This window comes from Tasmannia lanceolata, unplaced genomic scaffold (assembly GCF_043159265.1).
Source record: "Tasmannia lanceolata isolate RefF3 unplaced genomic scaffold, GAP_Taslan_0.1 ptg000044l, whole genome shotgun sequence".
Lineage (NCBI taxonomy): Eukaryota > Viridiplantae > Streptophyta > Magnoliopsida > Canellales > Winteraceae > Tasmannia > Tasmannia lanceolata.
Window position 1 is genome coordinate 24297342 of NW_027518721.1, and position 24454 is coordinate 24321795.

The 24454-nt window shown below is 38.1% G+C and overlaps 1 protein-coding gene across 3 annotated transcripts; it reads right to left on the minus strand.

The window, feature by feature from the left end:
* Window positions 1–14023: 14023 nt before the first annotated feature.
* LOC143863704 (Gag-Pol polyprotein/retrotransposon) lies at window positions 14024–24159 on the minus strand. Of its 3 annotated transcripts, none has more exons than XM_077374459.1 (9): window positions 24005–24155; window positions 23786–23920; window positions 20527–20572; window positions 20299–20350; window positions 17984–18079; window positions 15233–15286; window positions 15082–15147; window positions 14284–14362; window positions 14024–14195 (listed from the first exon to the last, which is right to left on the minus strand). In XM_077374459.1, the coding sequence occupies exons 1-9, from the start codon at window positions 24056–24058 to the stop codon at window positions 14118–14120; spliced, it is 660 nt and encodes a 219-aa protein (XP_077230574.1). In that variant the 5' UTR covers window positions 24059–24155; the 3' UTR covers window positions 14024–14117. The 3 variants fall into 3 exon arrangements, with proteins under 3 accessions (XP_077230574.1, XP_077230575.1, XP_077230576.1); XM_077374460.1 differs by having other exon boundaries at window positions 14057–14195; window positions 15082–15115; XM_077374461.1 differs by having other exon boundaries at window positions 14060–14195; window positions 14289–14362; window positions 15082–15115; window positions 24005–24159.
* Window positions 24160–24454: the final 295 nt, after the last annotated feature.

A 24454-nucleotide genomic window follows, 5' to 3' on the forward strand; every position in this document is an offset into this window, starting at 1 on the left:
AGCTCTTCCAAAGCCAAGTCAGCAAATAGCTAATTTTGGTCGCAACACGTATCATGGGCCATGCCACCTATTGGATGGTCCCGATGGTACTATTGAAAAATTCTGCTGGGCAAATCCAATCTGATCGTGCACAACTTTAACGGAAGAGTAAAATAAACCAAGCAAGTCACAAGATGAACAACAAGATTTTGTGTGGTTCGGCCAAGCCTACTCTACGGGCGAGAAACACGATCTTCCACTATGAAAAAAATAATATACAAGGATTACAATTGATTAAACCAAAACCCACAAACCTGCAACCCTTTCCTTGCTTCTCAAACCCAAGATTGTACCCAAGAGATAATCCGAGAAAAAACCCACGAGAAAGCCCCAAGAAGAAACCCAAAGAAGAAAAAAAACCAATTTATCCTCTCTATCTCTCTCCCCCTTCCTTTCTTTCTCTCTCTTCTCTCTCTTGATTTTGCAGCTACACTCCCATGAGAGCCTCTCTTTTTTCTTTTTTTTTAATATATCCTATAGGTTTTTAGAAAACCTAAAAGAATACATTTTCTATTTTGCCTTGCCTTCCCACCCAAGCAACGGTGAAGGGAAATAAGGCGACTTTCCCAACAATCTCCACCTTGGCTTATTTTCTAGCCACCTGAAGATTTTCCGTTGATGTCGTCGTCGGTCCGCTATTATCACAAACCACCATTGGCCTTCTGAAGTACCAGCTACACACCCTCGAATCAATCCTGGTTCTGACCCCTCCTGACTCGATTAACATGGCCAATGCACATGTGTAGTTGCCAACCCGTTGACTCATCTAGTCAACCTTGGAGAGGGCTCTCGATCCATCCTCCCCAACACAGGTACTGTCATCCTCTCACCATCGTCTGCAACCAGGAAACCTATCTCTGCACCAATTGTGAAAGAGACCCTACGTGTACGCACACCATTACCCTATTCCCAACTAGCCATCGAGATCTTAGGAACACTAGTCATCGTGTCCCCGACCAGACGATATAATCTGCCACACTCCTCTCCTTTCATTAGAACCATACAACCACGCATGATTTTTATGGCTCCACCTGCAGTCTAGATTCTTCCTTATCTTTAAGACATACGCCACACCACCCAAAATACGAACCACTCCATCAAACATTTTGATCTTCACCGTTTCAACTCCTGTGACGTCACCTGTAGACCCGTCACCCAAGGACACTACACCTGCGCCTGTCTTCTGGAACATATCAAAATATTCCCTCCTAGAGCATACATGAACAGAGCACCATGAATCTATAATCCACTCATCATGAGAAGTGTAATTACCTGTGGAGACTGTGAGAACGTCTCCAAACCATGGTTTGAAATTTCGGCAGAAATTTTGAGAAAATGTATTTTTTTTTTAAAAAAGAAGAAGAAGAAGAAATGTTACAAAATTTCGGCCGAAATTTCAGTCCGAAATTTCAAAATTAATTAAATAATCTTTTTTAATTATTTCGAGATTTCAGCCCAACATTTCGGATTTCGGTGGGGTCCAAAATCAGTTCTGAAACCGAAATTTAAAACCTTGCTCCAAACTCTTCACCCTGCTCATCCGTTACCGCCACCACAACATTGATAGCACCATTGTCCACTTGGTCAGCTCGCTTTGGACAATCCCGTTTGATGTGGCCATATTCCTTGCAACGATAACATTGCACGCCCTTTCTGCCGAACCTGGATCTTGACCTGCTTTTTCCTGATCCCCTGCCAGACGACCTTCCTCTTTGATTCCCACCATGAACAACAAACCCATGCTCTTTACTTCCACAAAGAACAAGTTTCTTTTGCACCTCATTCGATAAGAGCGATGCCGTGACTTCCTTTAACTTTATCGTATCATTACCATACAATAAAGTTGCCACCAGGTTTTCATAAGAATCAGGAAGAGAAGTAAGAAGCAAAAGGGCCTTGTCTTCTTCCTTCAACTTTTCGTCAACCTTGTGGAGCTGATCCACAAGCCCGTTGAACACTGTGATGTGCTCCAGAAGATCTCTGCCTTCCTGCATCTTCAGCCCGTACAATTGCTGCTTCAGATACAACCGCCTGGCTAAGCTTTTTGACATATAAAGCTTTTCCAACTTCTCCCATAATTTAGGCGCATCTTCTTCTTCCATAACGTTAAACATAACGTTATCTCCCAGACATAGTCGAATCTTGCTGACCGCCTTCTACTCAATGTCTTCCCACTCGGCACCCGTCATCTTCTTCGGCTTCCCATCCTTTCCCTTTAACGCCTTTGCCAAGACCTATTGAACTAGGATGTCCTTCACCCTCATCTGCCATAGGGTGAAACTGCCATTTCCATCAAATCTGCCAATGTTGAATTGAGTAGAACTTCATTTTACCGCCATCTAAGATTACTTCACAGTTCTCGGTGTATCGCTCCACCTCGAACAAGAATCTTTCTACTCCCAGAGATCCAACCACAATACCCACGATCACTCTACCTGGCCTCGACAATCGCTCCAACCACGGCTCTGAAACCACTTGTTGAGAAAATCTGCCGAGCAAACCCAATCCGATCGTGCACAAATTTAAAGGAAAAGTAAAATAAACCAAGCAAGCCACAAGATGAACACCAAGATTTTACGTGGTTCGGCCAAACCTACTCCACGGGCGAGAACCACGATCTTCCACTATGAGAAAAACAATATACAAGGATTACAATGGATTAAACCAAAACCCACAAACCCGCAACCCTTTCCTTGCTTCTCAAATCCAAGATCGTACACAAGAGATAATCTTAGAAAAACCCCACTAGAAAGCTCCAAGAAGAAGCCCAAGAAGAAACCCAAAGAAAAAAAAAAACTATTTCTCCTCTCTATCTCTCTCCCTCTTCCTTTCTTTCTCTCCCTTCTCTCTCTTGATTTTGCAGCCACACTCCCATGAGAGCCTCTCATTTTTTTTTTTCTTTTTATATATCCTATAGGTTTTTAGAAAACCTAAAAGAATACACTTTCTATTTTGCCTTGTCTTCCAACCCAAGGTCCAATCAATGGCTTTCAAAGGAATACTTGGTAACAAATGGCAAACATTACATATCTCACTTTTGCACGGAAAAGAAAAGAAATGGAACCGCACTTTCTATATACTACTTTTTCTTATTAAATTACTAGTAGCGTGACTTTACACCACCCATGTTTGCTCCGTTTGGTAGCTATGGTTGTTGTTAACCAACTTCACCAGAGTTCAAGTCTTGGGTGGTGGGATACAATGGGATTCCAATATAGGAATAGGTATTCTAAAATACCTTGCTTTTTTGGTACAAATTATACAATCGAATTCCAAATAAAATCATATCATATCATATATATGTAAAACAGAATCCTGGACGATGTGGGTGCGCCACGTGGCACCCCTTCTATACCCAGTTTCCTTTCTCCACAGGATTCACGATTAGAAAAAGTAGCTATTTATTTGCTCCTCTCTCCAACGATTCACGATTAGAAAAAGTAGCTATTTTTTCTCCTTCCAATTTCCTTTCTCCACAGGATTCACGATTAGAAAAAATAGCTATTTATTTGCTCATCTCTCTTCAACGATTCACAATTAGAAAAAGTAGCTATATTTTGCTCCTCTCTCCACAAGATTCACGATTAAAAAAAGTAGCTATTTTTTTATTTTTTTTTGCCTAAATACTCTACTGGATTAAATACATGCAAATTGGTAGGGTTTAAGAAAATAGAAACAAAAGAATCCTCTAGCTGCGGAATTGTAGTATCTAAAAAAGTATCTATTTATTTGCTCCTCTGTGCGCCACTTGGCAACTTGACTGTACGTACAAATCATTTTTGGAAAAAAAAAAAACCTTTTTTCGTTTATCAAAAAGTCCATGCGTTCATCTTAATCGGCTAATATAAACAATTAGTAGATATCCTCTAAGAAATACTCATATTAATATAAAAAATTAATAGATAACCTCTAATAAAGACACCTATTAAAAGCAAATACTAAAACCACCTATCAAAAGCATTACTTAAAAAATCGTATAATTATAAACTACTAATTGAGATTATCTAAAGATAAGTACTGGTAGGTCTGTATTCTAATATGCATCATAGTCATTCTCGAATGGGAAGCTACTCATGATATCGGCCAAGGAAGGAATGTTGCAGTGCTATTAGGGCAGAAAATGAATGGAAGAATGCTCTCGTTAATGATTTATGTCTTGAAAATATTGAAGTGGTCTTTGAAGAGTATGACCGAATGGACAAGGAGAAATTACTGATAGTGGACACAGGAATTGGGGGTCTTACTGGTAATCAGAATAAGCAAGTTTCAAGTTTTGATTCCGAATGAAGAATCTGGTCTTGCAAATCAGAACCGTGATGAAGTTCCAAAGGATTTAGATTCGGCCGTGGCAGCAATTGAATCACTGAGTAATGACTCAGCTATTTCTTTTCTTCTTCTTCTTTTTTTGTTTTTTTTCCGTTTCAAATTATTCTTTGTTCTTTTTTTCGCATTCATGCAACGCACGGGGCTGCAACTAGTTTTAAAAATGCCTCAACTCCATTGCACCTATGCAAGGCCAAGGATGGTTGCTGATGTGGGTAGCAGGTCCCATGCTTTATTAGAATGAGCTGATGCCTAGGGACCCCATTTGCACAAAAATCATCCACTGTTGAAATCGCATCATGTGATTTGGTCCGTTGAAATAACATCATGGATGTGAACTGTTGCTTTTATGTTGTTTTTTGCCTACATGTTAGATGACAACAACCAAAAAAATAACATGTTAGACGCTAGAATTTGATGGTTGGCTACGTTCTGGGGACAAACATATGAGATCCAAAGCGAAACTCTTAGATCAACTGCTTGGATCAGTCAAGTGTAGGACCTACTGTGAAGTAGGTAGTGGGCTGCTGAAGCATTATTCGTCATGGGATACTATTGGTGTTCATCACAATATGAACACGTGCAACGGATCTTGGCAGTCCAATATTAAGAAAACACAATAAACAATACGGTTTTGAATTGAAATGAGAAAGAAACATACCAGAAGCCATTAATGGTGTTTTCTACACCTTTTAAGTGATCCATGGGGACCGATTTCCACTTTCTTCTTGCCGTGGATTGCAAAGAATTGGAAACTTGATGTTGTTGTGTGCAAGCAGGGACCGGAGAGTTTCTTTTATAGATGTTTGAGGGAAGGGATGCAACTCCTCATCACGCTGACCCTTCTCTCAAACGTCTCTTAACATTTACACATTTTTCCAAATACACCCTTTAGTTAAGTGCCTTTTCACAAAGACAACCATTTAACCAAAAACGATCTAGGCCGTCACTCTTGTAAAGGCCACATCCACCGTTAGGATTATTTACTAACATTCTCCCACTTGGCCAGCAAGATCTTTATGCCAAACACAAGGATCATATCTCAAATTGGTTAAGCAACAAACACAACATTTCGTTCAGCAAAACCACCAAGAATAAATCGTGTAACCATTGGGTCACCAACTCTACCCAATAACTCCACGGTTACATCATCAATAATTTTTACTAACATGAATGTAAGCATGTAAGATGTAAACATGGTCCAAAACAGTCATACAGACATTCTACCTCTTACTAACAATCCATAGACATAATAAGCACAAAATGGAGTGGTAGAAAATAAACATAATATATATCAAAATCAGAAAAATATAATGTGATCACAACCGTGTATCTCAATACTTAATGCAGACTCCAACTGTCACAGGCTATCAAAAGTGTCAACCAACCTCATGCACGCTACATGCTCTCTAAAGACCTTTGGTGACAAGCCCTTAGTCAAATGATCCGCCAACATAAGTGCGTTGCTTATGTACTTTGCAGATACACATTGATTCTGAATTCACTTTCTCACGACAATATGTCAATACATCGACTCATTACTTGATTTGTCGTACTTGGAATTGTAAAACCGTAGCAGAATTAACACAGTACATTCTCAGTGACTTGTTGACTATCAGCAAGATAAAACCCTTGAACGAAATTCCGCAACTACAAGGCATAACAATATAAGGCCTTAAAATATAAAATAAACTCCGAACCTAAGGTGGAAGCAATAGATAGTGGCAATTTGACATTCTTCCACGATTTAGGATTTTCTGCATAAACATTTAAAAGTAGAACTCTAGGCATCCCTGATAACAACAAAAAGTCGGAATCAGATTAACCAATTACACTAGGGTTATCTCATTTACTGTATATGAGCTTAAACCTTTAGTCCCTTACAGACAATGCATAACATTTTGGCAAATTCCAAATGATCCATACATAAATAATATTGGTACTTTCTAAATTTGCTCACCATATAGGTTATACCCTGACAGGTGCAGATTTAAACATTTAAACATTCAAGAGACCCCCAATTGCAGATCAACGGCTTCGATTAGTCAAGTGTGGGACCCACTGTGAAGTAGCTAGTGGGTTGTTGAAGCATTATTCGTCATGGGAGACCACTTACATTCATTGTTACATGGTGTTATATCTTCCCACTGGTTGGGTCCTTTTGATAGAACCCTTTCTAAATGTTGCAAACACATGGGGAAAATGAATGTATGACAAAAGGTAATTTAAGAGGCTCTATAGATCTAGGAAAAAAAATATGGAAAATAAGCTTTTCCATTGAAAAATATCAGGGAAAAATAAAATGTTTCGGTCAGTTTTTTCTTGAAAATAAGGAAAATATTTAGATCATGGGAAAAAAAAAACTATTATTTTGCAAATGACAAACAATCGGGTCACCTTTCAGTTTTTTATGTCTCACTTTCACATAAAAAAAAATGGACTATCTTTATCTCTAATAGTTTTGTTTATTAATATGCTAGTAGCATAGTTTAGCCCCACCCAAGGCTGGTCCACTTGGTATCATGGTTAGTATGATAGTATTAACCAAGCTGACCAGCGTTCAAATCTTGGGTGGGGATGTTTATTTAATAATAATTGATTTCTAAAAATACCTTGCTTTTTGTGGGAACCGTTCTAAGATTATCGACTAAGGGTGTCAATTTTGGCTCGGGCTTGGAGGCTCGCTCGAGCTCGGCTCGAATCCCTAACGAGCCGAGCCGAGCCGGCTCACCAGGCTGGTTAAGCTTAACGAGCCGAGCCCAATTTAGGCCGCTCGTTAAGAATTTAATATATTTAAATATATATATTATATATTAATTTATACATTAAAAGGGTTGTCCAGGGAGTGAAAGGGGGCGGGGGGCAAAATATGTCACTTCATTTTTGGAACCCCATTTGTTACTAGGACCACCCCCCATAGTGTAAAAAAAGTAGTCAAATTACACTAGTAGGGCTGTCCAGGGAAGATGAGGGGTGTGAACATAATATAACCCGAGCTCGGTAAGGCTCGCGAGCCTGCCCGAGCCGAGCCGAGCCCGAGCCTGGTTCGAGCCCGAGCCGAGCCCGAGCCGAGTTTTGAGCTTAACGAGCCGAGCCGAGCCTAGCCTGGCCAAGCTCGGCTCGGCTCGTTTACACCCCTATTATCGACGTTGTAAATTGAGCATATTTTGCAAATGGGCATACGTAAGAAGTAAGATAGTTTTACATTGAATAATGACAAAATTATAAGATAGTTTTACATTGAATAATGACAAAATTACCCTTTATCTAAAGAAATTCTGGAGTGGCATTATGATCGATCTTCCCACACCTTCTTGTTTTTAGAGTTTTTATATGGTATAAGCATGAATTGTTCAGTATTTTTAAAAACACCATAGGATGATCCAAACCATCCCTTTGATGGGCCACAGTTTAAATAGGTTGTGCCCCAAAAATCATTTCCATAAGATGATCCTAGTCTTATCTGCATGTTATGGAAACCTCCACAAATTGGAAGGCTAGGATCATCCTATGGAAATGATTTTTCGGGCACGACCTTTTTACGTTGTGGCCCATCAGATGGATGGTTCGGATCATCCTATGGTGCCGTACAGTGCTTTTTTTCAAATGTTGAAGTAAATGGGGTTATGTCATATAAAAATTCTGGTTTTAAAATAAGCTACTTTGCACATGAATATTCAGTCAATAATCCAATCCTAACACTTAATTTTATGTTATTTTTTGTTAGACATGAACTTTGCGCAAAACTATCATAGTTGGAAATCAAGTAGGGATTAGGGATGCAACATGGGTCGGGTAGGGTTGAGCTTTAGGCAATCAATGAATTGGAATCAACCTGAATCGACCTGATTTTAAGGTAAAAGCTCAACCCGAATTCCTACAAAAATCAACCCGAGTTGCACATGGCTAGCACCTGAATGGTTCGGATCAACCAAAGGTGTGATATATAAGGTTTTGGTTGTGTTGTACTGTGTGCACCACATTATTTCAGGCACGACTCTTAATGGGTGTCATTATAAAAACCAAGGGGTGTGGGAAGATCATAATATCTCACATGTTAAGAAGGAAAAAAGAAAACGAGGAATTCTAAGCACAGGGCGCCCCAGCAACAATGGGCTGAAAGGCTGCCCCCATTAGCATGGGCTGAAAGGGCACCCTTCAGTTTAGCATACCTCAAAGAAAACAGTAACTTCAGAAACAAAAGTAAGTCACTTGAAGAAATGGATTAATGAGCAAATTAGCTTATTTAAAAACCATAATTTCTATATGGTGTAAGCCCATTTAGTTCAATATTTTCAAAAAGTCGTGTACGGTCCACACCATAGGATGATCCAAACCGTCCATTTGATAGGCTACAGCGTAAAGCAGGTTGTGCCTGAAAAAATCATTTCCATATGATGATCCTTAGCCTTCAAATTTATAGAGGTTTCCATAACATGCAGTTCCTCGGAAGGCTAGGATAATCTTGGAAATGATTTTTGGGGCCCAACCTATTTACTTTGTGGCTCATCAAATGGACAGTTTGGATCATTTCTATGGTGTTTTGATAAAAACTTTTATTTAGAGAAAATAACAACTTGCATTGATCTCTACCGTACACATTTGATCTCTATAGTGATTAAATCAAGTGTTTTAGTGGGCCAATCATAGAGGGGCCCACCCCCAAATAGCACACCAATTGAAAAGGTTAGTATTTTTTAAAAAGTACAGTGGGCCCACATCATACATCATAGAAAGAATCAGACCGCTCATTTGTTGGGCCAAAATGTAAATAGGATGATCCTAACCCTTCATTTTTTTTATGTGAAACTTTCACACAAAAAATTGACTTCCTTTAGCTCTATATTTGTTTTGTTTATTAATAAGCTAGTAGCTTGATTTAACACCACCCAGGGCTTGTCTACTTGGTAGGAATGATTAAGCTTAATCAAGCTAGAAGAGTTCAAATCTTGGGTGGGAGAGTTTATCAATTGATCTCCATTTCTTTAGTTAGTAGTAATCTAATTTAATTGTTGATGATTATCTTGAAAACACAAAAATATAAAATTTAGGTGTTTACATATCACTTCATTGTTATTGGGAACCCTATGAAATAGGGAAAGAGGTATTCTAAAATACCTCCTTTTGTGAGTGAGAACAGCCAAACAGGCTCAGTTTTCAGCAGATTTTGTCTTAATCATTTAATTCATCTGGGGTGGTTTTGTGTTAAATTGCTTAGCAAATCATTCCTTATTAATACTCTAGTATCAAGACTTTACACTATCCATGCTTGCACAAGTACTAATGGTTAATGTTAACCAAGCTAACCAAAGTTCAAATCTTTGGTGGTGCAAATGAGAGCTGAGAGGGAAGAGGAGAGGTATTCTAAAATACTTTTTGTTTTTTGTATCTTTTTAACCAAAGCTAACCAAAGTTCAAATCACAGCCGCATATGTTGGAACATCGACTAGGCCCCATTATTATTGGCTATTGCTTCTTTTATTTATTGTTTTAATTATTCGAGGGAGAGAAAATAACAACCTGCATTGATCTCTACCTCAAACATTATGGGCACATGTGATTCATAATTTTTTGTAATTAATGCCCTCATTCTGTAATTTTTCAGGATTTTGAAACGGATCAGAACTCTCTCATCCCGCCGAATGTTTAAACGAGATTTCTTTCCCCTGAAAGAGAATTTGAAGACCGCCGATCGATTGGAATTTCACCACTTTAGGACTTAAAATGAGAGAGTTATGGAGGTTTTAATTTTGGGTTACATTTCGCACACTCTTTATAAAACGGACTAAAACTCTCTCATCCCACCGAATTTTAAAACTAGATTTCTTTCCCCTGAAAGAGAATTTGAAGACCCCTAATTGGTAGAAATTTCACAACTTTTGGACTTAAATTGAGAGAGTTATAGAGGTTTTAATTTTGGGTGACGTTTCTTACACTCTTTATAAAACGGACGAGAACTCTCTCATCCCACCGAATTTTGAAACGTGATTTGTTTCCCCTGTATTAAACACGTGTGATTCTACAAAAACGGGAAGGAAAGAGACCCCAAAACCCTTATGACATTACAAGAATGAAGATAGTGTCCTCCTACATTGGTGCTGACGTGATTCTCCTTGTCACTATTTTCATGCTTTCTTTCTAGAGAAAATCCAGAAAAAAAGTACGGAATGTGGGCATTAATTATGAAAAATTACAGATCACAAGTGCCCCTAAAAATAATTATTAAACACGGTGATTTTAAAAAAAAACGGGAGGGAAAGAGACCCCTACAACCTTACGACAATATCAGAACGATGATAGAGTCCTCATTTGTTGGTGCTTCCACGATTCTCCTTTTCATTACTTTAGTCTTTTCTTTTAAGAGAAAATCTTGAAAAATTACGGAATGAGGGCATTTATTACTGAAAATTACGGATCACAGGTGCCCATTAAATTAATTGTTGAACACATGTGATTCTTCAAAAATGGGCGGGAAAGAGACCCCAAGATGTCTTCCTATGTTGGTGCTTACATGATTCTCCTTTTCATTATTTTAGTATTTCCTTTGTAGAGAACTCCATCAGAATACCGATGATTGTTGAATTCGGCCTCACCATTCGACCTCGATCTAGAGGGAAAAAAACCTTTTGGCTTCGATCGGGCATTGAAGAACTGGAAGAAAGTTCCTACACAAGAGGAGGCGCTGGAGAAAGGGCAAGTTTCTTTTCACAGAATTTTCGTCGCAAATGTGAGAAGAGGGTGACCGGTTACCTTTTGGATTGGGTTTTAACCCTATTAGATTGGGACCGTAGATTTAATCGTCTGGTAGTGAGGTGGGCGAGGAATGGAGTTAACGTGCAGCGCGATGTAGGTGAATCGGCCTCTTCTAAAAGAATGCTTGCTTTTTGTTTGGTCTTTCATTTTTTTTTATGTTTGGAACTTTTATTTTCGAATTATGACATGCTAGCCGAGTTGGGAAACCATTAGTTAGGACCCCAAATGTTATAAAACCATTGTTGTTAGGATAAATGAACGGTTTTGATCTTCGGCTCATTTGGGGGGTCAAAACCCTCTGATCTATCTTTCAGTCTGTACAACCGCTCTAATTGAACTTTCATCTTTCATAGTGCACAAGGCCAATGCCAATGCCAATGCCGGTTGGAGTCACTCTTGCCTTCGGGCCAATACAGCCCCGGAGGAGATTCTTGCCTTAGTTATTTCCTTAAAATCAATTTTCAACCTTGATTAAATCTTTCGTTATCCTAATTACTAACCATATATTTTGGTGAGATGGTTTCTTTCCACTGTCACCATTGTGTATATAAGCGATTACTTGTTCTCTGTTGTCCATATGGTGGGCCACTAAATTAGTGACCCGTTGAAACTTGACCCAGCCCGTACGGGTCCCATCAAAACTTGGCCAGGCAGTGTGGACCCGCGGGTGCCCGCGGTTACCCTTAAAAACCCAAATGATTGAAATTTTATATGGTGTAAGCCCTTATGGTCCTGCATTTTTCAGAAAGTACTGTACGACCACATCATAGGATGATCTAAACCGTCCATGTGATGGAACACAACACAAATAAGTTGTGCCCCAAAAATCATTTACATAGGATGATCTTAGCCCTCCGATATTTAGAGGTTTCCATAAATAACAATATGAAATTCCTCCATAGAACCGAGGGCTAGGATCATGCTATGGAAATGATTTTTTGGGCAGCACCTATTTACGTTATGGCCCATCACATGGACGGTCTGGGTTATCCTATTATAGTGTGGGAAAAAACAGCAAAAAAAAAAAAAAAAAAAACTTGGTACGGGTGGGGTCCGTGTTCACCAAATTGTGACCCGTAAAATTCCGGGTAATTTATGACCCGGCCACGACCACCCGGACCCGTACGGGTTGGTTGAAACCTGGCCCTGCCCACCCATTGGCCAGGTCTATAGCTCAATGGTTGAGGCATTGTGTTTCAAATTTCAGGCCGCAGGCTCGATCGCAGCTTACCTACCAAAAACATAAACGTATGGTGGGACATGCCCCCTATTGGATGATCTTAGTGATTGAAGTAATGGCATTCAAAAGAGTGGTTGATGACAGATGACAAACAATCTAAGGGTTATGTGGGGTCACCTTTCAGTTTTTTATGTCCTACTTTCACACTAAAAAATGTTTATTAATATGATGGTTGCAGGATTTAGCACCACCCAGGGTTGGTCTACTTGGTAGGAATTGTTAATCTTAACAAAGCTTACCAGAGATCAAATCTTGGGTGGGTAGTATTTAACTATTTAATAAATAACTTGTTTGTTAAGTTAATTCGGTATTTATAATAACTTAGATATAGTGAAAGTGCTATTTATTTAGTTAATCCCTAGGAAATAGGGAAAGAGGTATTCTAAAATACCTTGCTTTTATTGTTTGGTTTTTTATTTTTTGTATTTTTATTTAAAACCCGCATCAATCTCAGCCGTTGGATCAACTACTAGGCCTCCTTATTACGGATCTTTGATCCTTTTATTCGTTGTTTTAATTATTAGAGAGAGAGAAGCTGCATTGATCACACTCTACACTGTAGATGAGTTTTTATATGGTGTAAGCTCCTGTAATACAGTATTTTTCAAAAAATACTGTACGGCTTACAACATAGGAAGATCTAAACCGTCCATTTGATGGGCCACAACAAAAATGTTGTGCCCCAAAAATAATTTCCATAGGATGATGCCAACCCTCATATCTATTGAGGTTTCTAAAATATACAGTTCCTCTATAGATCGTAGGTCTAGGATGATCCTATTGAAATGAATTTTCAGGCACTACCTATTTACCTTGTGGCCCAGTAAATGGAAGGTTTGGATCATTCTGTGGTGTAAGCCATACGGCACTTTTTGAAAATTACTGGCCACTCTACGGGTTTACACCATATAAAATCTCCTAGCAATGATGCTTCATTAGAACGCAACCTCACTGTAATATCCTTACCTACACAAGTGGGTCCCGCAGCTCCGTTTGGATGCCAGAATTTTTTTGGCTCTCGGGACTTTTGTGAAATTTTCGCAGAAAACCCACGTTTGGTTGCTGGTTATATAGTGGGCAAAAAAGAATCCCACAAACCAAAATAACCCCGCACGAAATCCAAAGCTGGAAAAAAAAATCCCAGGAACCAAAATAATCCCGCACGAAATCCGAGGAACCAAAATAACCAAAAGAAGAACTTTTTTCTTCCCAACAGTTCAAGCAACCAAACAAGGAGCAGGGATTTTTATTTTACCGGGATTTTTTTTTCCCACCATAGTCCGGTCAACCAAACATGGGATTTTTATTTTACCGGGATACTCCCAGGGAGTTTTTTTTCCCACCAATCTCCCAGGAAGTTTTTTGTTCCACAAAAGTCGCTTGCTTTGGATCTCATATGACCCAAAAATGAATCCAATCATCCAATTCTACCATCTAATAATGTTTTTTTTTCCTCTGTTGTTGTCTAATATGTAGGCCAGAAATAACATACTAGCAAGGGTTCACATTCTATGACAAAAAAATACATGTTATTTGATGTTATTGGACCCAAATCCAAGTTTAATTTTGAATCCGATAATTAGTTTTGGACTGAAAATCCAAAACAAACAAGGACTTAGTCTCTTGCCCCCATGTTCCAAGTCATCAAAACTAGAACATACACCTTTAGGAACAATGCCTGTTGTAACTGGTGGAATAATCAGAAAATGAGTGCGCTTCAAACGAGCAATGTGAATTGGCTTCAAACAAAGGAAAGCCAACTCTATGCCCATAGCAATGTCACAACCAAGAACAACAGAAGCGCGAGTCCAAAACAAAGTCCCACAATTGCCATAAATGCCTGAAGTCAAATGGAAGAAAAAATCAGTGAAACTTAGAGATGCTGATTTAAAAATAATTGTGGGATTAAATTTTTGTTTCCTTTTTACCTTGCCTTGAGACTTGAACTTGAACTTCGCCGTGAACCATGATAATCCTCTATCCACAATAGGTGCTAGCGCTAGAGCCCTGCAAAACAAACATGTTTATAAGTCGAATTATAACAAGATCATTGGTTCTCACTTTCCAGGGATTCTCTATCAGCCAACATATCAAAGCAGATGCAGTAAAAAGAGAAACTTCAAAATATTCATGCAGATACAGTACTAATGGAAACTTCTTCAGCCATATCTGACAGCAATAGACAAAAATTACAAGTTCCAGGTACTGAAAATAACTACAGGGTCTTCTAGCTTTCAGAAAGTAACATTTTATATCGATCATCTAGCAATTTTAATTTTTTCACAAGGGGAATTTCATAGGGAAACAAAAAACGATCAGTGGAAACTAATCTTTCTTATCCAAGTCATTTACAAGAATACTGAGGAAAGTAGGGTGAAGAGTTGCAAACCTGCCAGCATGGTAAAACAATTTTTTATTCTCAAAAAGAGATGGTGTTTACTTTAGACATATGGGCACAGTGTAGAAACTAGCAGATTGGAGGGATCTTGTTTTGGATAATCTATGATTACAAGAAAACAGACAAAATAGTACAAGGCCTATCAAGACCCATAAATGACCAAAATCCAACCTTTATTGCTTAAAAAAGACCACACTAAGCCAATGAGGATTACAATTTGACTACTGAATTCTAGGGATAATTAGTTGTCTTGCAAACCACGTGAGCATTTTGAAGTTGATAAACTAAAGAGTACATTAAGCATAAATAATGAGTTTTAGGAGCTGACCCTCCTGCCCTGACAAGCTTGGTAACCTGGCTTCCTGCCCACACCATAGCCATTATTTTGAGAAATCTGTAATTAGTATTTCAGAAGAAAAAAAATCCTTAGATAACTTTTCGACTTGATGACAAGAATAGGGGAGGAATATGTCCATTACCTTTGAACGGCTGCAGCATATCCCATTCTTCCAGGAGTTGGAGCAACATAGAACCTGAAAAGAAGAATGGCCATCAAAGGTACACAAATTATACATCGTGTGTGTATGTGCGTGCAATGTAACCAGAAAATCATGTCACTAACTCATAAAATATTTTAACATTTTAAATGTGAGAAATGAAATTAAGAAATCATGAGAAACGACAAGGACATTCTTTCCTCTAAAGCCTCAAGCAATCAAGGACTCCTCTAAAGCCTCAAGCAATCAAGGACTTGTTCAATGTTTTAGGACTGATAATATTGGATTCTGAAAGCACAAGGGGCCAATTTGAAACTTGCAAAATAATTATAAGTTTCACATTTATAAATATTGCAAAATTCCAACATATTAATAATGTAATCCATTGTGGGGGTTTTTTCGGAAAGGTAAAGAGTTAAAACTTAGTCAATTTGAGCCGGGTAGATTCTTTCACCTTCTTTGCGAAAATTTTCTAAAGGATTCATTAGCCGACCCCAACTAGTTTGGGACAAAGGCTTAGTTGAGTTGAGTTGAGTTGAGTTGAGAACGGTAAAGAGTTGTATCAATAGAAAGATGGGGAAATCCCCACAACCAAGGTGGTCAATACATAGTATAACAAGCGGAACTAGAGATAAGATAAAACCCCTCAAGGAGGAAGGAAATCGAAGATCTCCAAGCTAGCCCTTGCCATGCCATCTCTTGCTTGCCTGTCGAGGTGAGACAGTAGACCCCGCTATGCAGTCCATGATCTCGTTCATCCAATGCACCAGATGCCACGGGGGCGAAGAGCTACCCTTCAACCATCGGATTATGTTAAGGGAGTCGCCTTCCACTATAACTTGTAATCCCTTGTGGTTTAAGCTAATATTTTTGTGAAACAACCAATCACTCCAAAAGCTTAAGCTGTTGGAGAAGGCGTTATTCAATCTATGATACTCACGTGTGGCCCCTCTTTTTAGGGTTGTCCTACACGTGGCACATGTGGCCCCTCTTTTTGGGATGGCCATTAGATGTGAATTTTTAATATCAAGGTGGTTTCAACCCATAGCAATTGCTCTGATACCATGTAAAACAACCAATCACTCCAAAAGCTTAAGCTGTTAGAGAAGGCGTTATTTAATCTTTTTAATCTTTAACAGTTTTTGAGGAATTAATGACAAATGAGATGCACAGATAAAAAAAATGCATAAAATAAAAAAAATGCCGGCCATTAAAAAAAACGGATAAAAAAATGCAAAATATAATTTTGTTAATCTCACAAACATTTAACTTCATTTATTTATCAATGTATATATTCGTATGGCTGACAAGGTTCAAGGGATTGGCATGAGCAACAGAATCGTAGTCATGAAGAGGAAGACTTACCATCTAGAAAACAGGTGTGTTTCAGGGATTGGCGTGAGCAACAGAATCGTAGTCCTGAATTGGAAGACTTGCCATCTAGAAAACAGGTGTGTTCTTTGCAAAGGTGAGGAGTAATTAGTACTCAACCATATTTTTATTCATTGTTTGTTGGCACACTGTGTCTGCTCGGCGGTTCTCAGAAGAGTTAAAGTGTCATGGGTGTTTAGATTTTACAGTCATTGAGGGATAATTTTCAGGACCGGTGGCGTTTGCATCTCGGCAATAGGACAAGATCCTTTGGTCTTTGATTCCTTTGTGGCGGTATGGATATTGTCGAAATAAAGAAACCAACACACCATCGAAGACACCAATATTTCCTCCAGCCAGATCATTTGGGATATTAAATATTTTTTGGTGTCGGACCTTAGAGGGTGAAGAGTATTGGGGAGAGGCAATGCAAGACTTTTCCAAAAATGGAAGAAGATTCTAAAAGGTTGGCAAATATGGATAGAATTGCTAGTTGCCGTAAAAAAAAATGCATAGAATTGCTAGTTGGCTCCATCCTCTAAACTCCATCAAGCTAAAATTTGATAAGTATTCTTTGGAGAATACAGAACTGACTGGTGTGGGGATGTTTTTAAATATGACAACGGGGAGGCTATTTTGGCTTATCCAGGTCGCACTGGAGTAATGACTTCATTGATGCCGAGGCAAGCCTCTTACCAGTACTTGATTATTTATAGAAGGATAGTGAGTGTCTTTTGGTGCGAGCTGTGAGGGTTCTTGGAGAATGCAGTTAGATGGGTGGCCCATAAAAGTAGGAGGCTTGGTATTCAGCATACATAACTTTTTGATATTTGTAGTGGCAGGGAGATTTGTTTTGTTCATGTCCTTAGGGTAGCCAATGATGTGGCTGATTGTTTGACAAAAGGATGAGACTAGTACTGATATTCTAGTGGAGAACCAATATCTGCCCCTTTTGAAATTATTTTTATTTGGTAATAAAGTTTCCTGTTATTTTTTCAAAAAAAAAAATCCACTGATATATATATATATATATATATATATATATATATATGATCATGTCTGGGCAAAACAATCCTCAATATACCTAATAAGATAGTTGTATTTGGATAAGCAATCCTGAAGGCATGCGTTGATGGAATCTAACAAGGTAATTGGTTTGAAAGGATGAATTAGACACACTGATACATGCCATCCATTAGACTGAACTTCTGAAGAACATGAGCAACACACATAAAATCAAGTTTTTATTCCCAATAAAATAAAAAAGAACAGCACATGAAAAAAAAATTGTTGAATTAAACTTCAATCTGCGTTTCAATTCTCTGGCAACTTGAACTACTGAACAGATCAGTTTACACTCACCAAACCAAGAGAAATGTCGTAAGATAGTAGACGGTATTAAGTAGCCCATATGATAACACCCCAGAAACTCCGTATCTCTTCAACCTCTTCATCAACCTGAGAAATGTTCTTAAATTAAATTTGTTCATTAAAAAATAAAAAATTTTGAGCTCTAAAATGCAAGGCATGCATTTTTATTTTATTTTTAATGGTAGAACAAGGCATGCAGTTTATCCTAGAAACAATGTAGCATGAAGTACAAGCCCCATATGGATAAATTATTGGAAGAAAACCAATGATTTAGCCGACACTTTGAAGTTATTGCTGACACACGTGTCCTTCCGTGTCCGACACGACAGAAGTGTCCACCCACGTCGACACTCCTTTGGAAACTTTTAAACGTATTGCTATAAGTGTAGACTTAATGTGGGTGTGTAGACATGTTTTTGTGCCGTGTCAAGTGTGACATTCTATTTTATTATCGCATGTGTATTTACCTCTTTTATTATTAACTCTTTTTATCTCTTCTTTAACTAATATTTGTTGTTATATCATATATATACTTTCTATTTTAGCCGTGTCTCCGTTTCTAAATTTTGAGGGGTTACCGTGTCCGTGTCCACAAATCATAGAAGAAAAAACAAAAAACGTTATAAGCAAATTTTGACAAATGGTCCTATGCAGCCTAACTCCACCATATTACAATGAAGCCTCGCCCCATCATACACATAGCAGCCATCTTGATTGAACTGAACCAGCCATGTGGCACGCTGCACCATAGATTGCTCTTGGCCTAACCATGAATGTACACTGTTTTTGCAGTTTTCAAGTCTTAATTTAATCGAATACAACGCCCACAACAGGGTAAGCGTTGCGGTGGTCGTCCAAGGCCCACCATGGGGTAAAACCCACGATGCAAATTTAAAGCTCATCGCGGGGTAAGGCCAACAGTAGGTATACTCGAACCTTCACAGCGGGTAAGCCTATGACAGAACTCCAAAAAAGCAGACCCCACACAAACAAAAAATTAAGCATGCCGTCTAACAGTCGCAAAAGGGCACTGACACATGTTTTGCACCCGCTAAGCTTGACATAAGGAAGCAGAGAATAACTTCCACCACTTGGCACCTCCTGAGTGAGCCAGCATTATAACTCCCCACCAGCACCCCTCAGATCTCTCTCTCTCTGTTGCCTATAAAACAACAAGGAGAACAGGTCTACGGCATAGCGATACAAGGATACAAAATTACAAACACTTTGCAATCTGCAACAGTTTGACTCAAACACATAACTGTAGTAGAAGAGTTTCTCGGCTAAGATTAGCACAACATTAGGTCAAGGACAAGTCTACAACAAAAGAAATGAGAATGCATTGCAGGGGTATATAATATTTCTTTTACATTATTGTACCTTTGTCGTCGCCGGGTAGATCCCTTTTACCTTCTTCATGATTTTTTTTTTCCCCTAAAGGATTCATTTAGCCAACCCCAACTAGCTTGGGACAAAGGCTTTGTTGAGTTCAGTTGAGTTGAGTATTGTACCTTTGTCGTCGTCTTCTCTTTTGATTTCCTCTTTCTTTAAGTCTATTTCTTGGATAAGATCCCCCGCGAGTCAACCTCCATGAAAACTGATTTGCCGATCAGTCAGCTCAGTCAAAGAGTCAGACTCCACGGTTGAAGGTCATATTATAGTTGGCATTTTCCAGAGATAGAAAACATGATGGATAATCAGAGGTATTCTACATGTCCAGATGTAATTAACAGCCTAAGAGGCTAGAGATATACACACACAAATTCATTCTTTTCATACATCAATGAAAACCCATGGAAGGGGAATTTTGTGTCATCTTTCTTTGTTTTTTTTCTCAACGCTAAAAAGAATTTGGCAACTTTCTTTGTGTGCTATTGTTTCCTCTCTATACATAAGAGAAACAAAATTTGCCCCACACATAACGAATTAAGCAACATTTGTAAATTAAAATGGGAAACTCATATAAATATGAAAGAAACCCTTGAAGTTGGGAAGTCATATATCCGCCCCTGTTCATTACTTGGGACACCCAGCAGCAGTGTGCGTGGCAATCAGCCACATTGAATCCTTCTGACATGAAGTATGTCTGCTCCTCTGCAGTCATTGATACACTGCTGCTGGTTGTCCCAAGTAATCAAAGGGGCGGATATATCACTTCCCTTAAAGTTCCATGCAAAAGTTCAAAAATTCAAACAGATGCCTGAAAAGATAAAAGGAACATGACAACACACCATAATCAACAAATTAAGAAAACCTGAAGCCTTATTTTTGACCAATGACATTATATAATGGCATGTAGTAAGTACTCGTTGGATGAAAATGTTTTTGTTGATTGACGTCCACTGCTTTCCTTTGAACCTAAGAGAACCATAGAAGGTTAGTTCTTGGAATACCAAATTTACAGGCTTACATGAATGCAGTAGTAAGATTAACATCAAGCTTTTTTTTTTGAAATGACATCAAGTTATTAACCATGTCCTTATACAATATTAACCTATTCATCCAATTGAAATTATTGTAGATGCGAGTCTTACCCTCATGATCAGCAGAACACTCGTGAACATCAGATACATTGATAGCCTAGCCTTTACAAAAAGGAAAGAATGTACAATGAGGTACACAAGGAAACATCACAACATGTAAGAAATTGTAACATTATAAGATAATTATACAGATGTCATCATGGAAGAACTAAAAGTTTCTTTGTATAAACATTACTAGAGAGAGATATCTAGAAGAAAGTCCTCTAAAATAAGCTAATTTTGCCCGGACATCAATTGTTTTAAAATAAGCAAATTTTGCCAGAACAACTGCATCAGTTGTCGCTGATTTAATCAGAGATCTTGAAGATCCACATATACACATGTATTATAAATACATGTGTCTACCGGTTATGCATATAGCTGGAAAACTATAAATATAAATATTATATGGGATTTGCTATGGTCCATCGCAAAAGGCATTTCGCGGCTGGTCTGTCGCATGTCAGACCAGCCATCTCGTGAATGGAGACAACAGCTAGCAATTCCCATATTTTATATATATATATATATATATATATATATATATATATATATATATATATATAGAGGAAAGTGTTTCTACTCGGTCCCCTAGATAAGCTTATCTACTCCTCCCTTTAAAAAAATACAGTGGGCCCACGCTGTTTGGATGATCCAAAGCATTCATTTGATAGGTCTTAACATAGATAGGGTGTGCCCAAAAAATCAGCACCAAAGGGTCATCCTAGCCCTTCGTTTTGTAGTGCCTTGTGGTGCCCAGAATGGACACATATAAACGTCCACGTTTATATGCGTCCATTTTGGACACGGTGTGCCCAACAAAACGAAGGGCTAGGATGACCCTTTGGTGCTGATTTTTTGGGCACACCCTATCTATGTTAAGACCTATCAAATGAATGCCTTGGATCATCCAAACAGCGTGGGCCCACTGTATTTTTTTAAAGGGAGGAGTAGATAAGCTTATCTAGGGGACCGAGTAGAAACACTTTCCTCATATATATATATATATATATATATATATATATATATATATATATATATATAAAGAGAGAGAGAGAGAGAACTGTTGGTGAGCTTAAGCACACCATTTTTTGGTGCGCTTAAGTTGTTATAACGCTTCCCACTGGTGCGCTTAAGCGGGACCCAAACATTTAAACGAATGGGAGGCGTTATAACAACTTAAGCTCACCAAAAAAATGGTGAGCTTAAGCGCACCAACAGTTTTCTCATATATATATATATATATATATATATATCTGTGTGTGTGTGTGTGTCAATTATTATCAAACCATGTTGTACACTCAATCACAAGGTTTTAAACTTCTGCTGAATTGCCAGTCTCAGCCGACATGTGCTGAATTTTGTGGCGACCAAAGTTCGAAGATTGAGTCCTTGCATACACCCATAGTTGTTAAAATCGTACCATTCAAAGTACGATTAAATTGAATTGAGGGTTGAATGATTCGAATCGGAAGGAAGAATCAATTTCCATAAAAATTTCATGATATTTGCGATTCTTTACGATTCTTTTTTTTTTTTAACTTATTTTTCCTATGGTGGGCCTTTATGATTAGAAATAAATCGTATATAAACCCCTCGCCCCAACTTATAACCTAAAAACAAGTAAAGAAAACCCCTCGCCCCAACTTCCTTCTTCTTTCCTTCTACTCATCGTCCTTCCTACTTCTTACCAATACCAGCTGCAGGTTTTTTTTCATGTTTCAACAGCAATCCAGGTCATGTTTATAGTGTATTCTGAGAACTGATTGGACTCACAAATGGTTCTCAAAATCCAAAACAAACAGGGACATTTGATGGTTGCTTAATCTAAAAAAAACACGGCCTTAATATGGAAATCTGTTAAATGATTTAGCCATTGCTTGTGATGCGGGTGGGTAAGAGCGAAGAAGAAGAAAAATAAGAACACAAGATCACATCCAAGAGAAAAGAAGAAAATGGAAGCAATGCTCAACCAATCCCAAAAAGACCTACAACTTTGTAGTTTACCACTTTCCATAATTCTGCCATTTAGAGGTTGAAAAATCAGGTTAAAAAACAGAAAACAGCATTAATAAGGGAATGCACCTTGGAACTCCACCAAATCCACCTAGGCATGACATGGCTGCCATGTTGGCACTGCATCAGTTTTTTTTCCCCATGTTTCGATTATTTAGGTTCTGTTTGTTTTGGATATTGAGAACTGATTGTGATTTCAAAATGGAAATCATTTCAATATGCTCTGTTTACTGTTGACACTTCTTTGTATGATGATTAATTGTATGATGACGGCCATAGAATTGAGTACGTGCATTGTTTACTGTTGTGATAAAAAAAAAATTTGAAATGATTGTTGTGATAAATTATATCATGATTTATTATAGGATGAATATAGTTTGTGCTTTGGTTTACTAATCATAGAATTTTATATTTAACTTAATAATTTTGAAAGAAAAATAGATATTACTCATTTTATTCTTGTTTTTTACCTTTTTATATATTTTTAATATTTTTTCTCATTTTTATATATAAATATGAAAACCTTGCACACACCGACATAAAACTATCGAGCCTTATTTTGTTGTGAACATGGTATTATCCACAGTTTGATGACAAAAACAATTTATCTTTCATTCTTTTCCTTCCTCTTACACAGCTCTCCATACCTGCCCTCCAACCATCGGCAACAGATCTTTATTTTTCTTCTTTCCCCATTAAGTCACCATGATCTTCAGCCTTGGTCCTAACTTTTTTATTTTTAGCTATAAAGTCTCAAAGATCTGTTCCAATAATTTATCTTTCATCCCCTTCCCTTCCTCTTCTGCTGCTCCTCCACCACTACCACCAGCAACAAATCTCTATCTATTTGCTTTTCCAATCAAGTGACCACAATTTTCATCCTTGGTCATCTCTATCAACTAGCTTTTCCAATTAAGTGACCACAATTTTCATCCTTGGCCCTAACATTTTTAATTTCAGCTATAAATTCTCAAAGATTTGTCCCAGTTTCATGGAATTTAAAGATAGCACATTAAAGCTTAAAAGAAGCAGGTCAACCAGAATTTTTTACAATTGGCACAAATGAAACTAGCTTGCACAATCCCTATTTTTCGTCCATAAATGCCCTAGATATTTCTACAACCACATGTTCCAACAATAGCTCATATTCCAAGACATGATAGTAGTTCGTATAAAATCAACATCAAGATTTTGTAACAAATGGATCAATCAAAGAAAATGGCGACATTTTCGCAATGAAAATCAATAAACGCACCTCACCGTCACCGGCCATTGAGCAGAGGCGACGAGGTTTGTTCTTCTGGTCTATAGAAAATCCTTTCTCGTTCAGAAAGAGGAATCTGATAGAAACCCTAGAAATTCTACATTTGGGGGAGAATTTACTGTAATCCTGTATAAGAGCATTTTCTCTTCAGTGTAAAAGAAAGAAAACGATGCCGAAAATAGAAAGTGTAAGAAAATATGGAGAAATTACATGGAAAGATGAGAACGAAAGCCTAGGGCCAATGACACGCAGCGGGAAAGACATTGAAGGAGAAGATGTGATGAGGGCGGGAGGACAGAATTAAGATTACTGAGTTTATATGCGTACGTTAGCAAGAGCCCCTTCAAAAGCTTGACTTGGCCCCACCATATAATGACGTCTTCACGATCTGTTTCATTCATCGGACGGTCTCTATATTTTGGAAAATTGAAATCTGTTCAAGCATTTCTAACTATCGGATCCTTGAACTTTAATTAAATCATTGATCATTTCTAACTTTAATCTACCGATGGTTTTGATCGAGCCGACAAATAATGTCGTACACATGGTTTTAAATTTTGGTTTCGGAATGTGTCTCGGCCCTCGCCAAAACCGAAATTTCAGTAATTTCGGTGAAATTTCAGGAAAATGGCTATATAATTAAAATTTTGAGATTTTTGG

Excerpts from the sequence above, each read along its gene's own strand:
- LOC143863704 (XM_077374459.1), bottom strand. The coding sequence starts at position 24,058 with ATGTCTTTCCCGCTGCGTGTCATTGGCCCTAGGCTTTCGTTCTCATCT. Across the intron at positions 15,287-17,983 it reads ACGACATTTCTCTTGGTTTG|GTTCTATGTTGCTCCAACTC; the intron begins GTGAGTGTAAAC and ends TCTTCTTTTCAG. Across the intron at positions 14,196-14,283 it reads AGTTCAAGTCTCAAGGCAAG|GCATTTATGGCAATTGTGGG; the intron begins GTAAAAAGGAAA and ends ATTTGACTTCAG.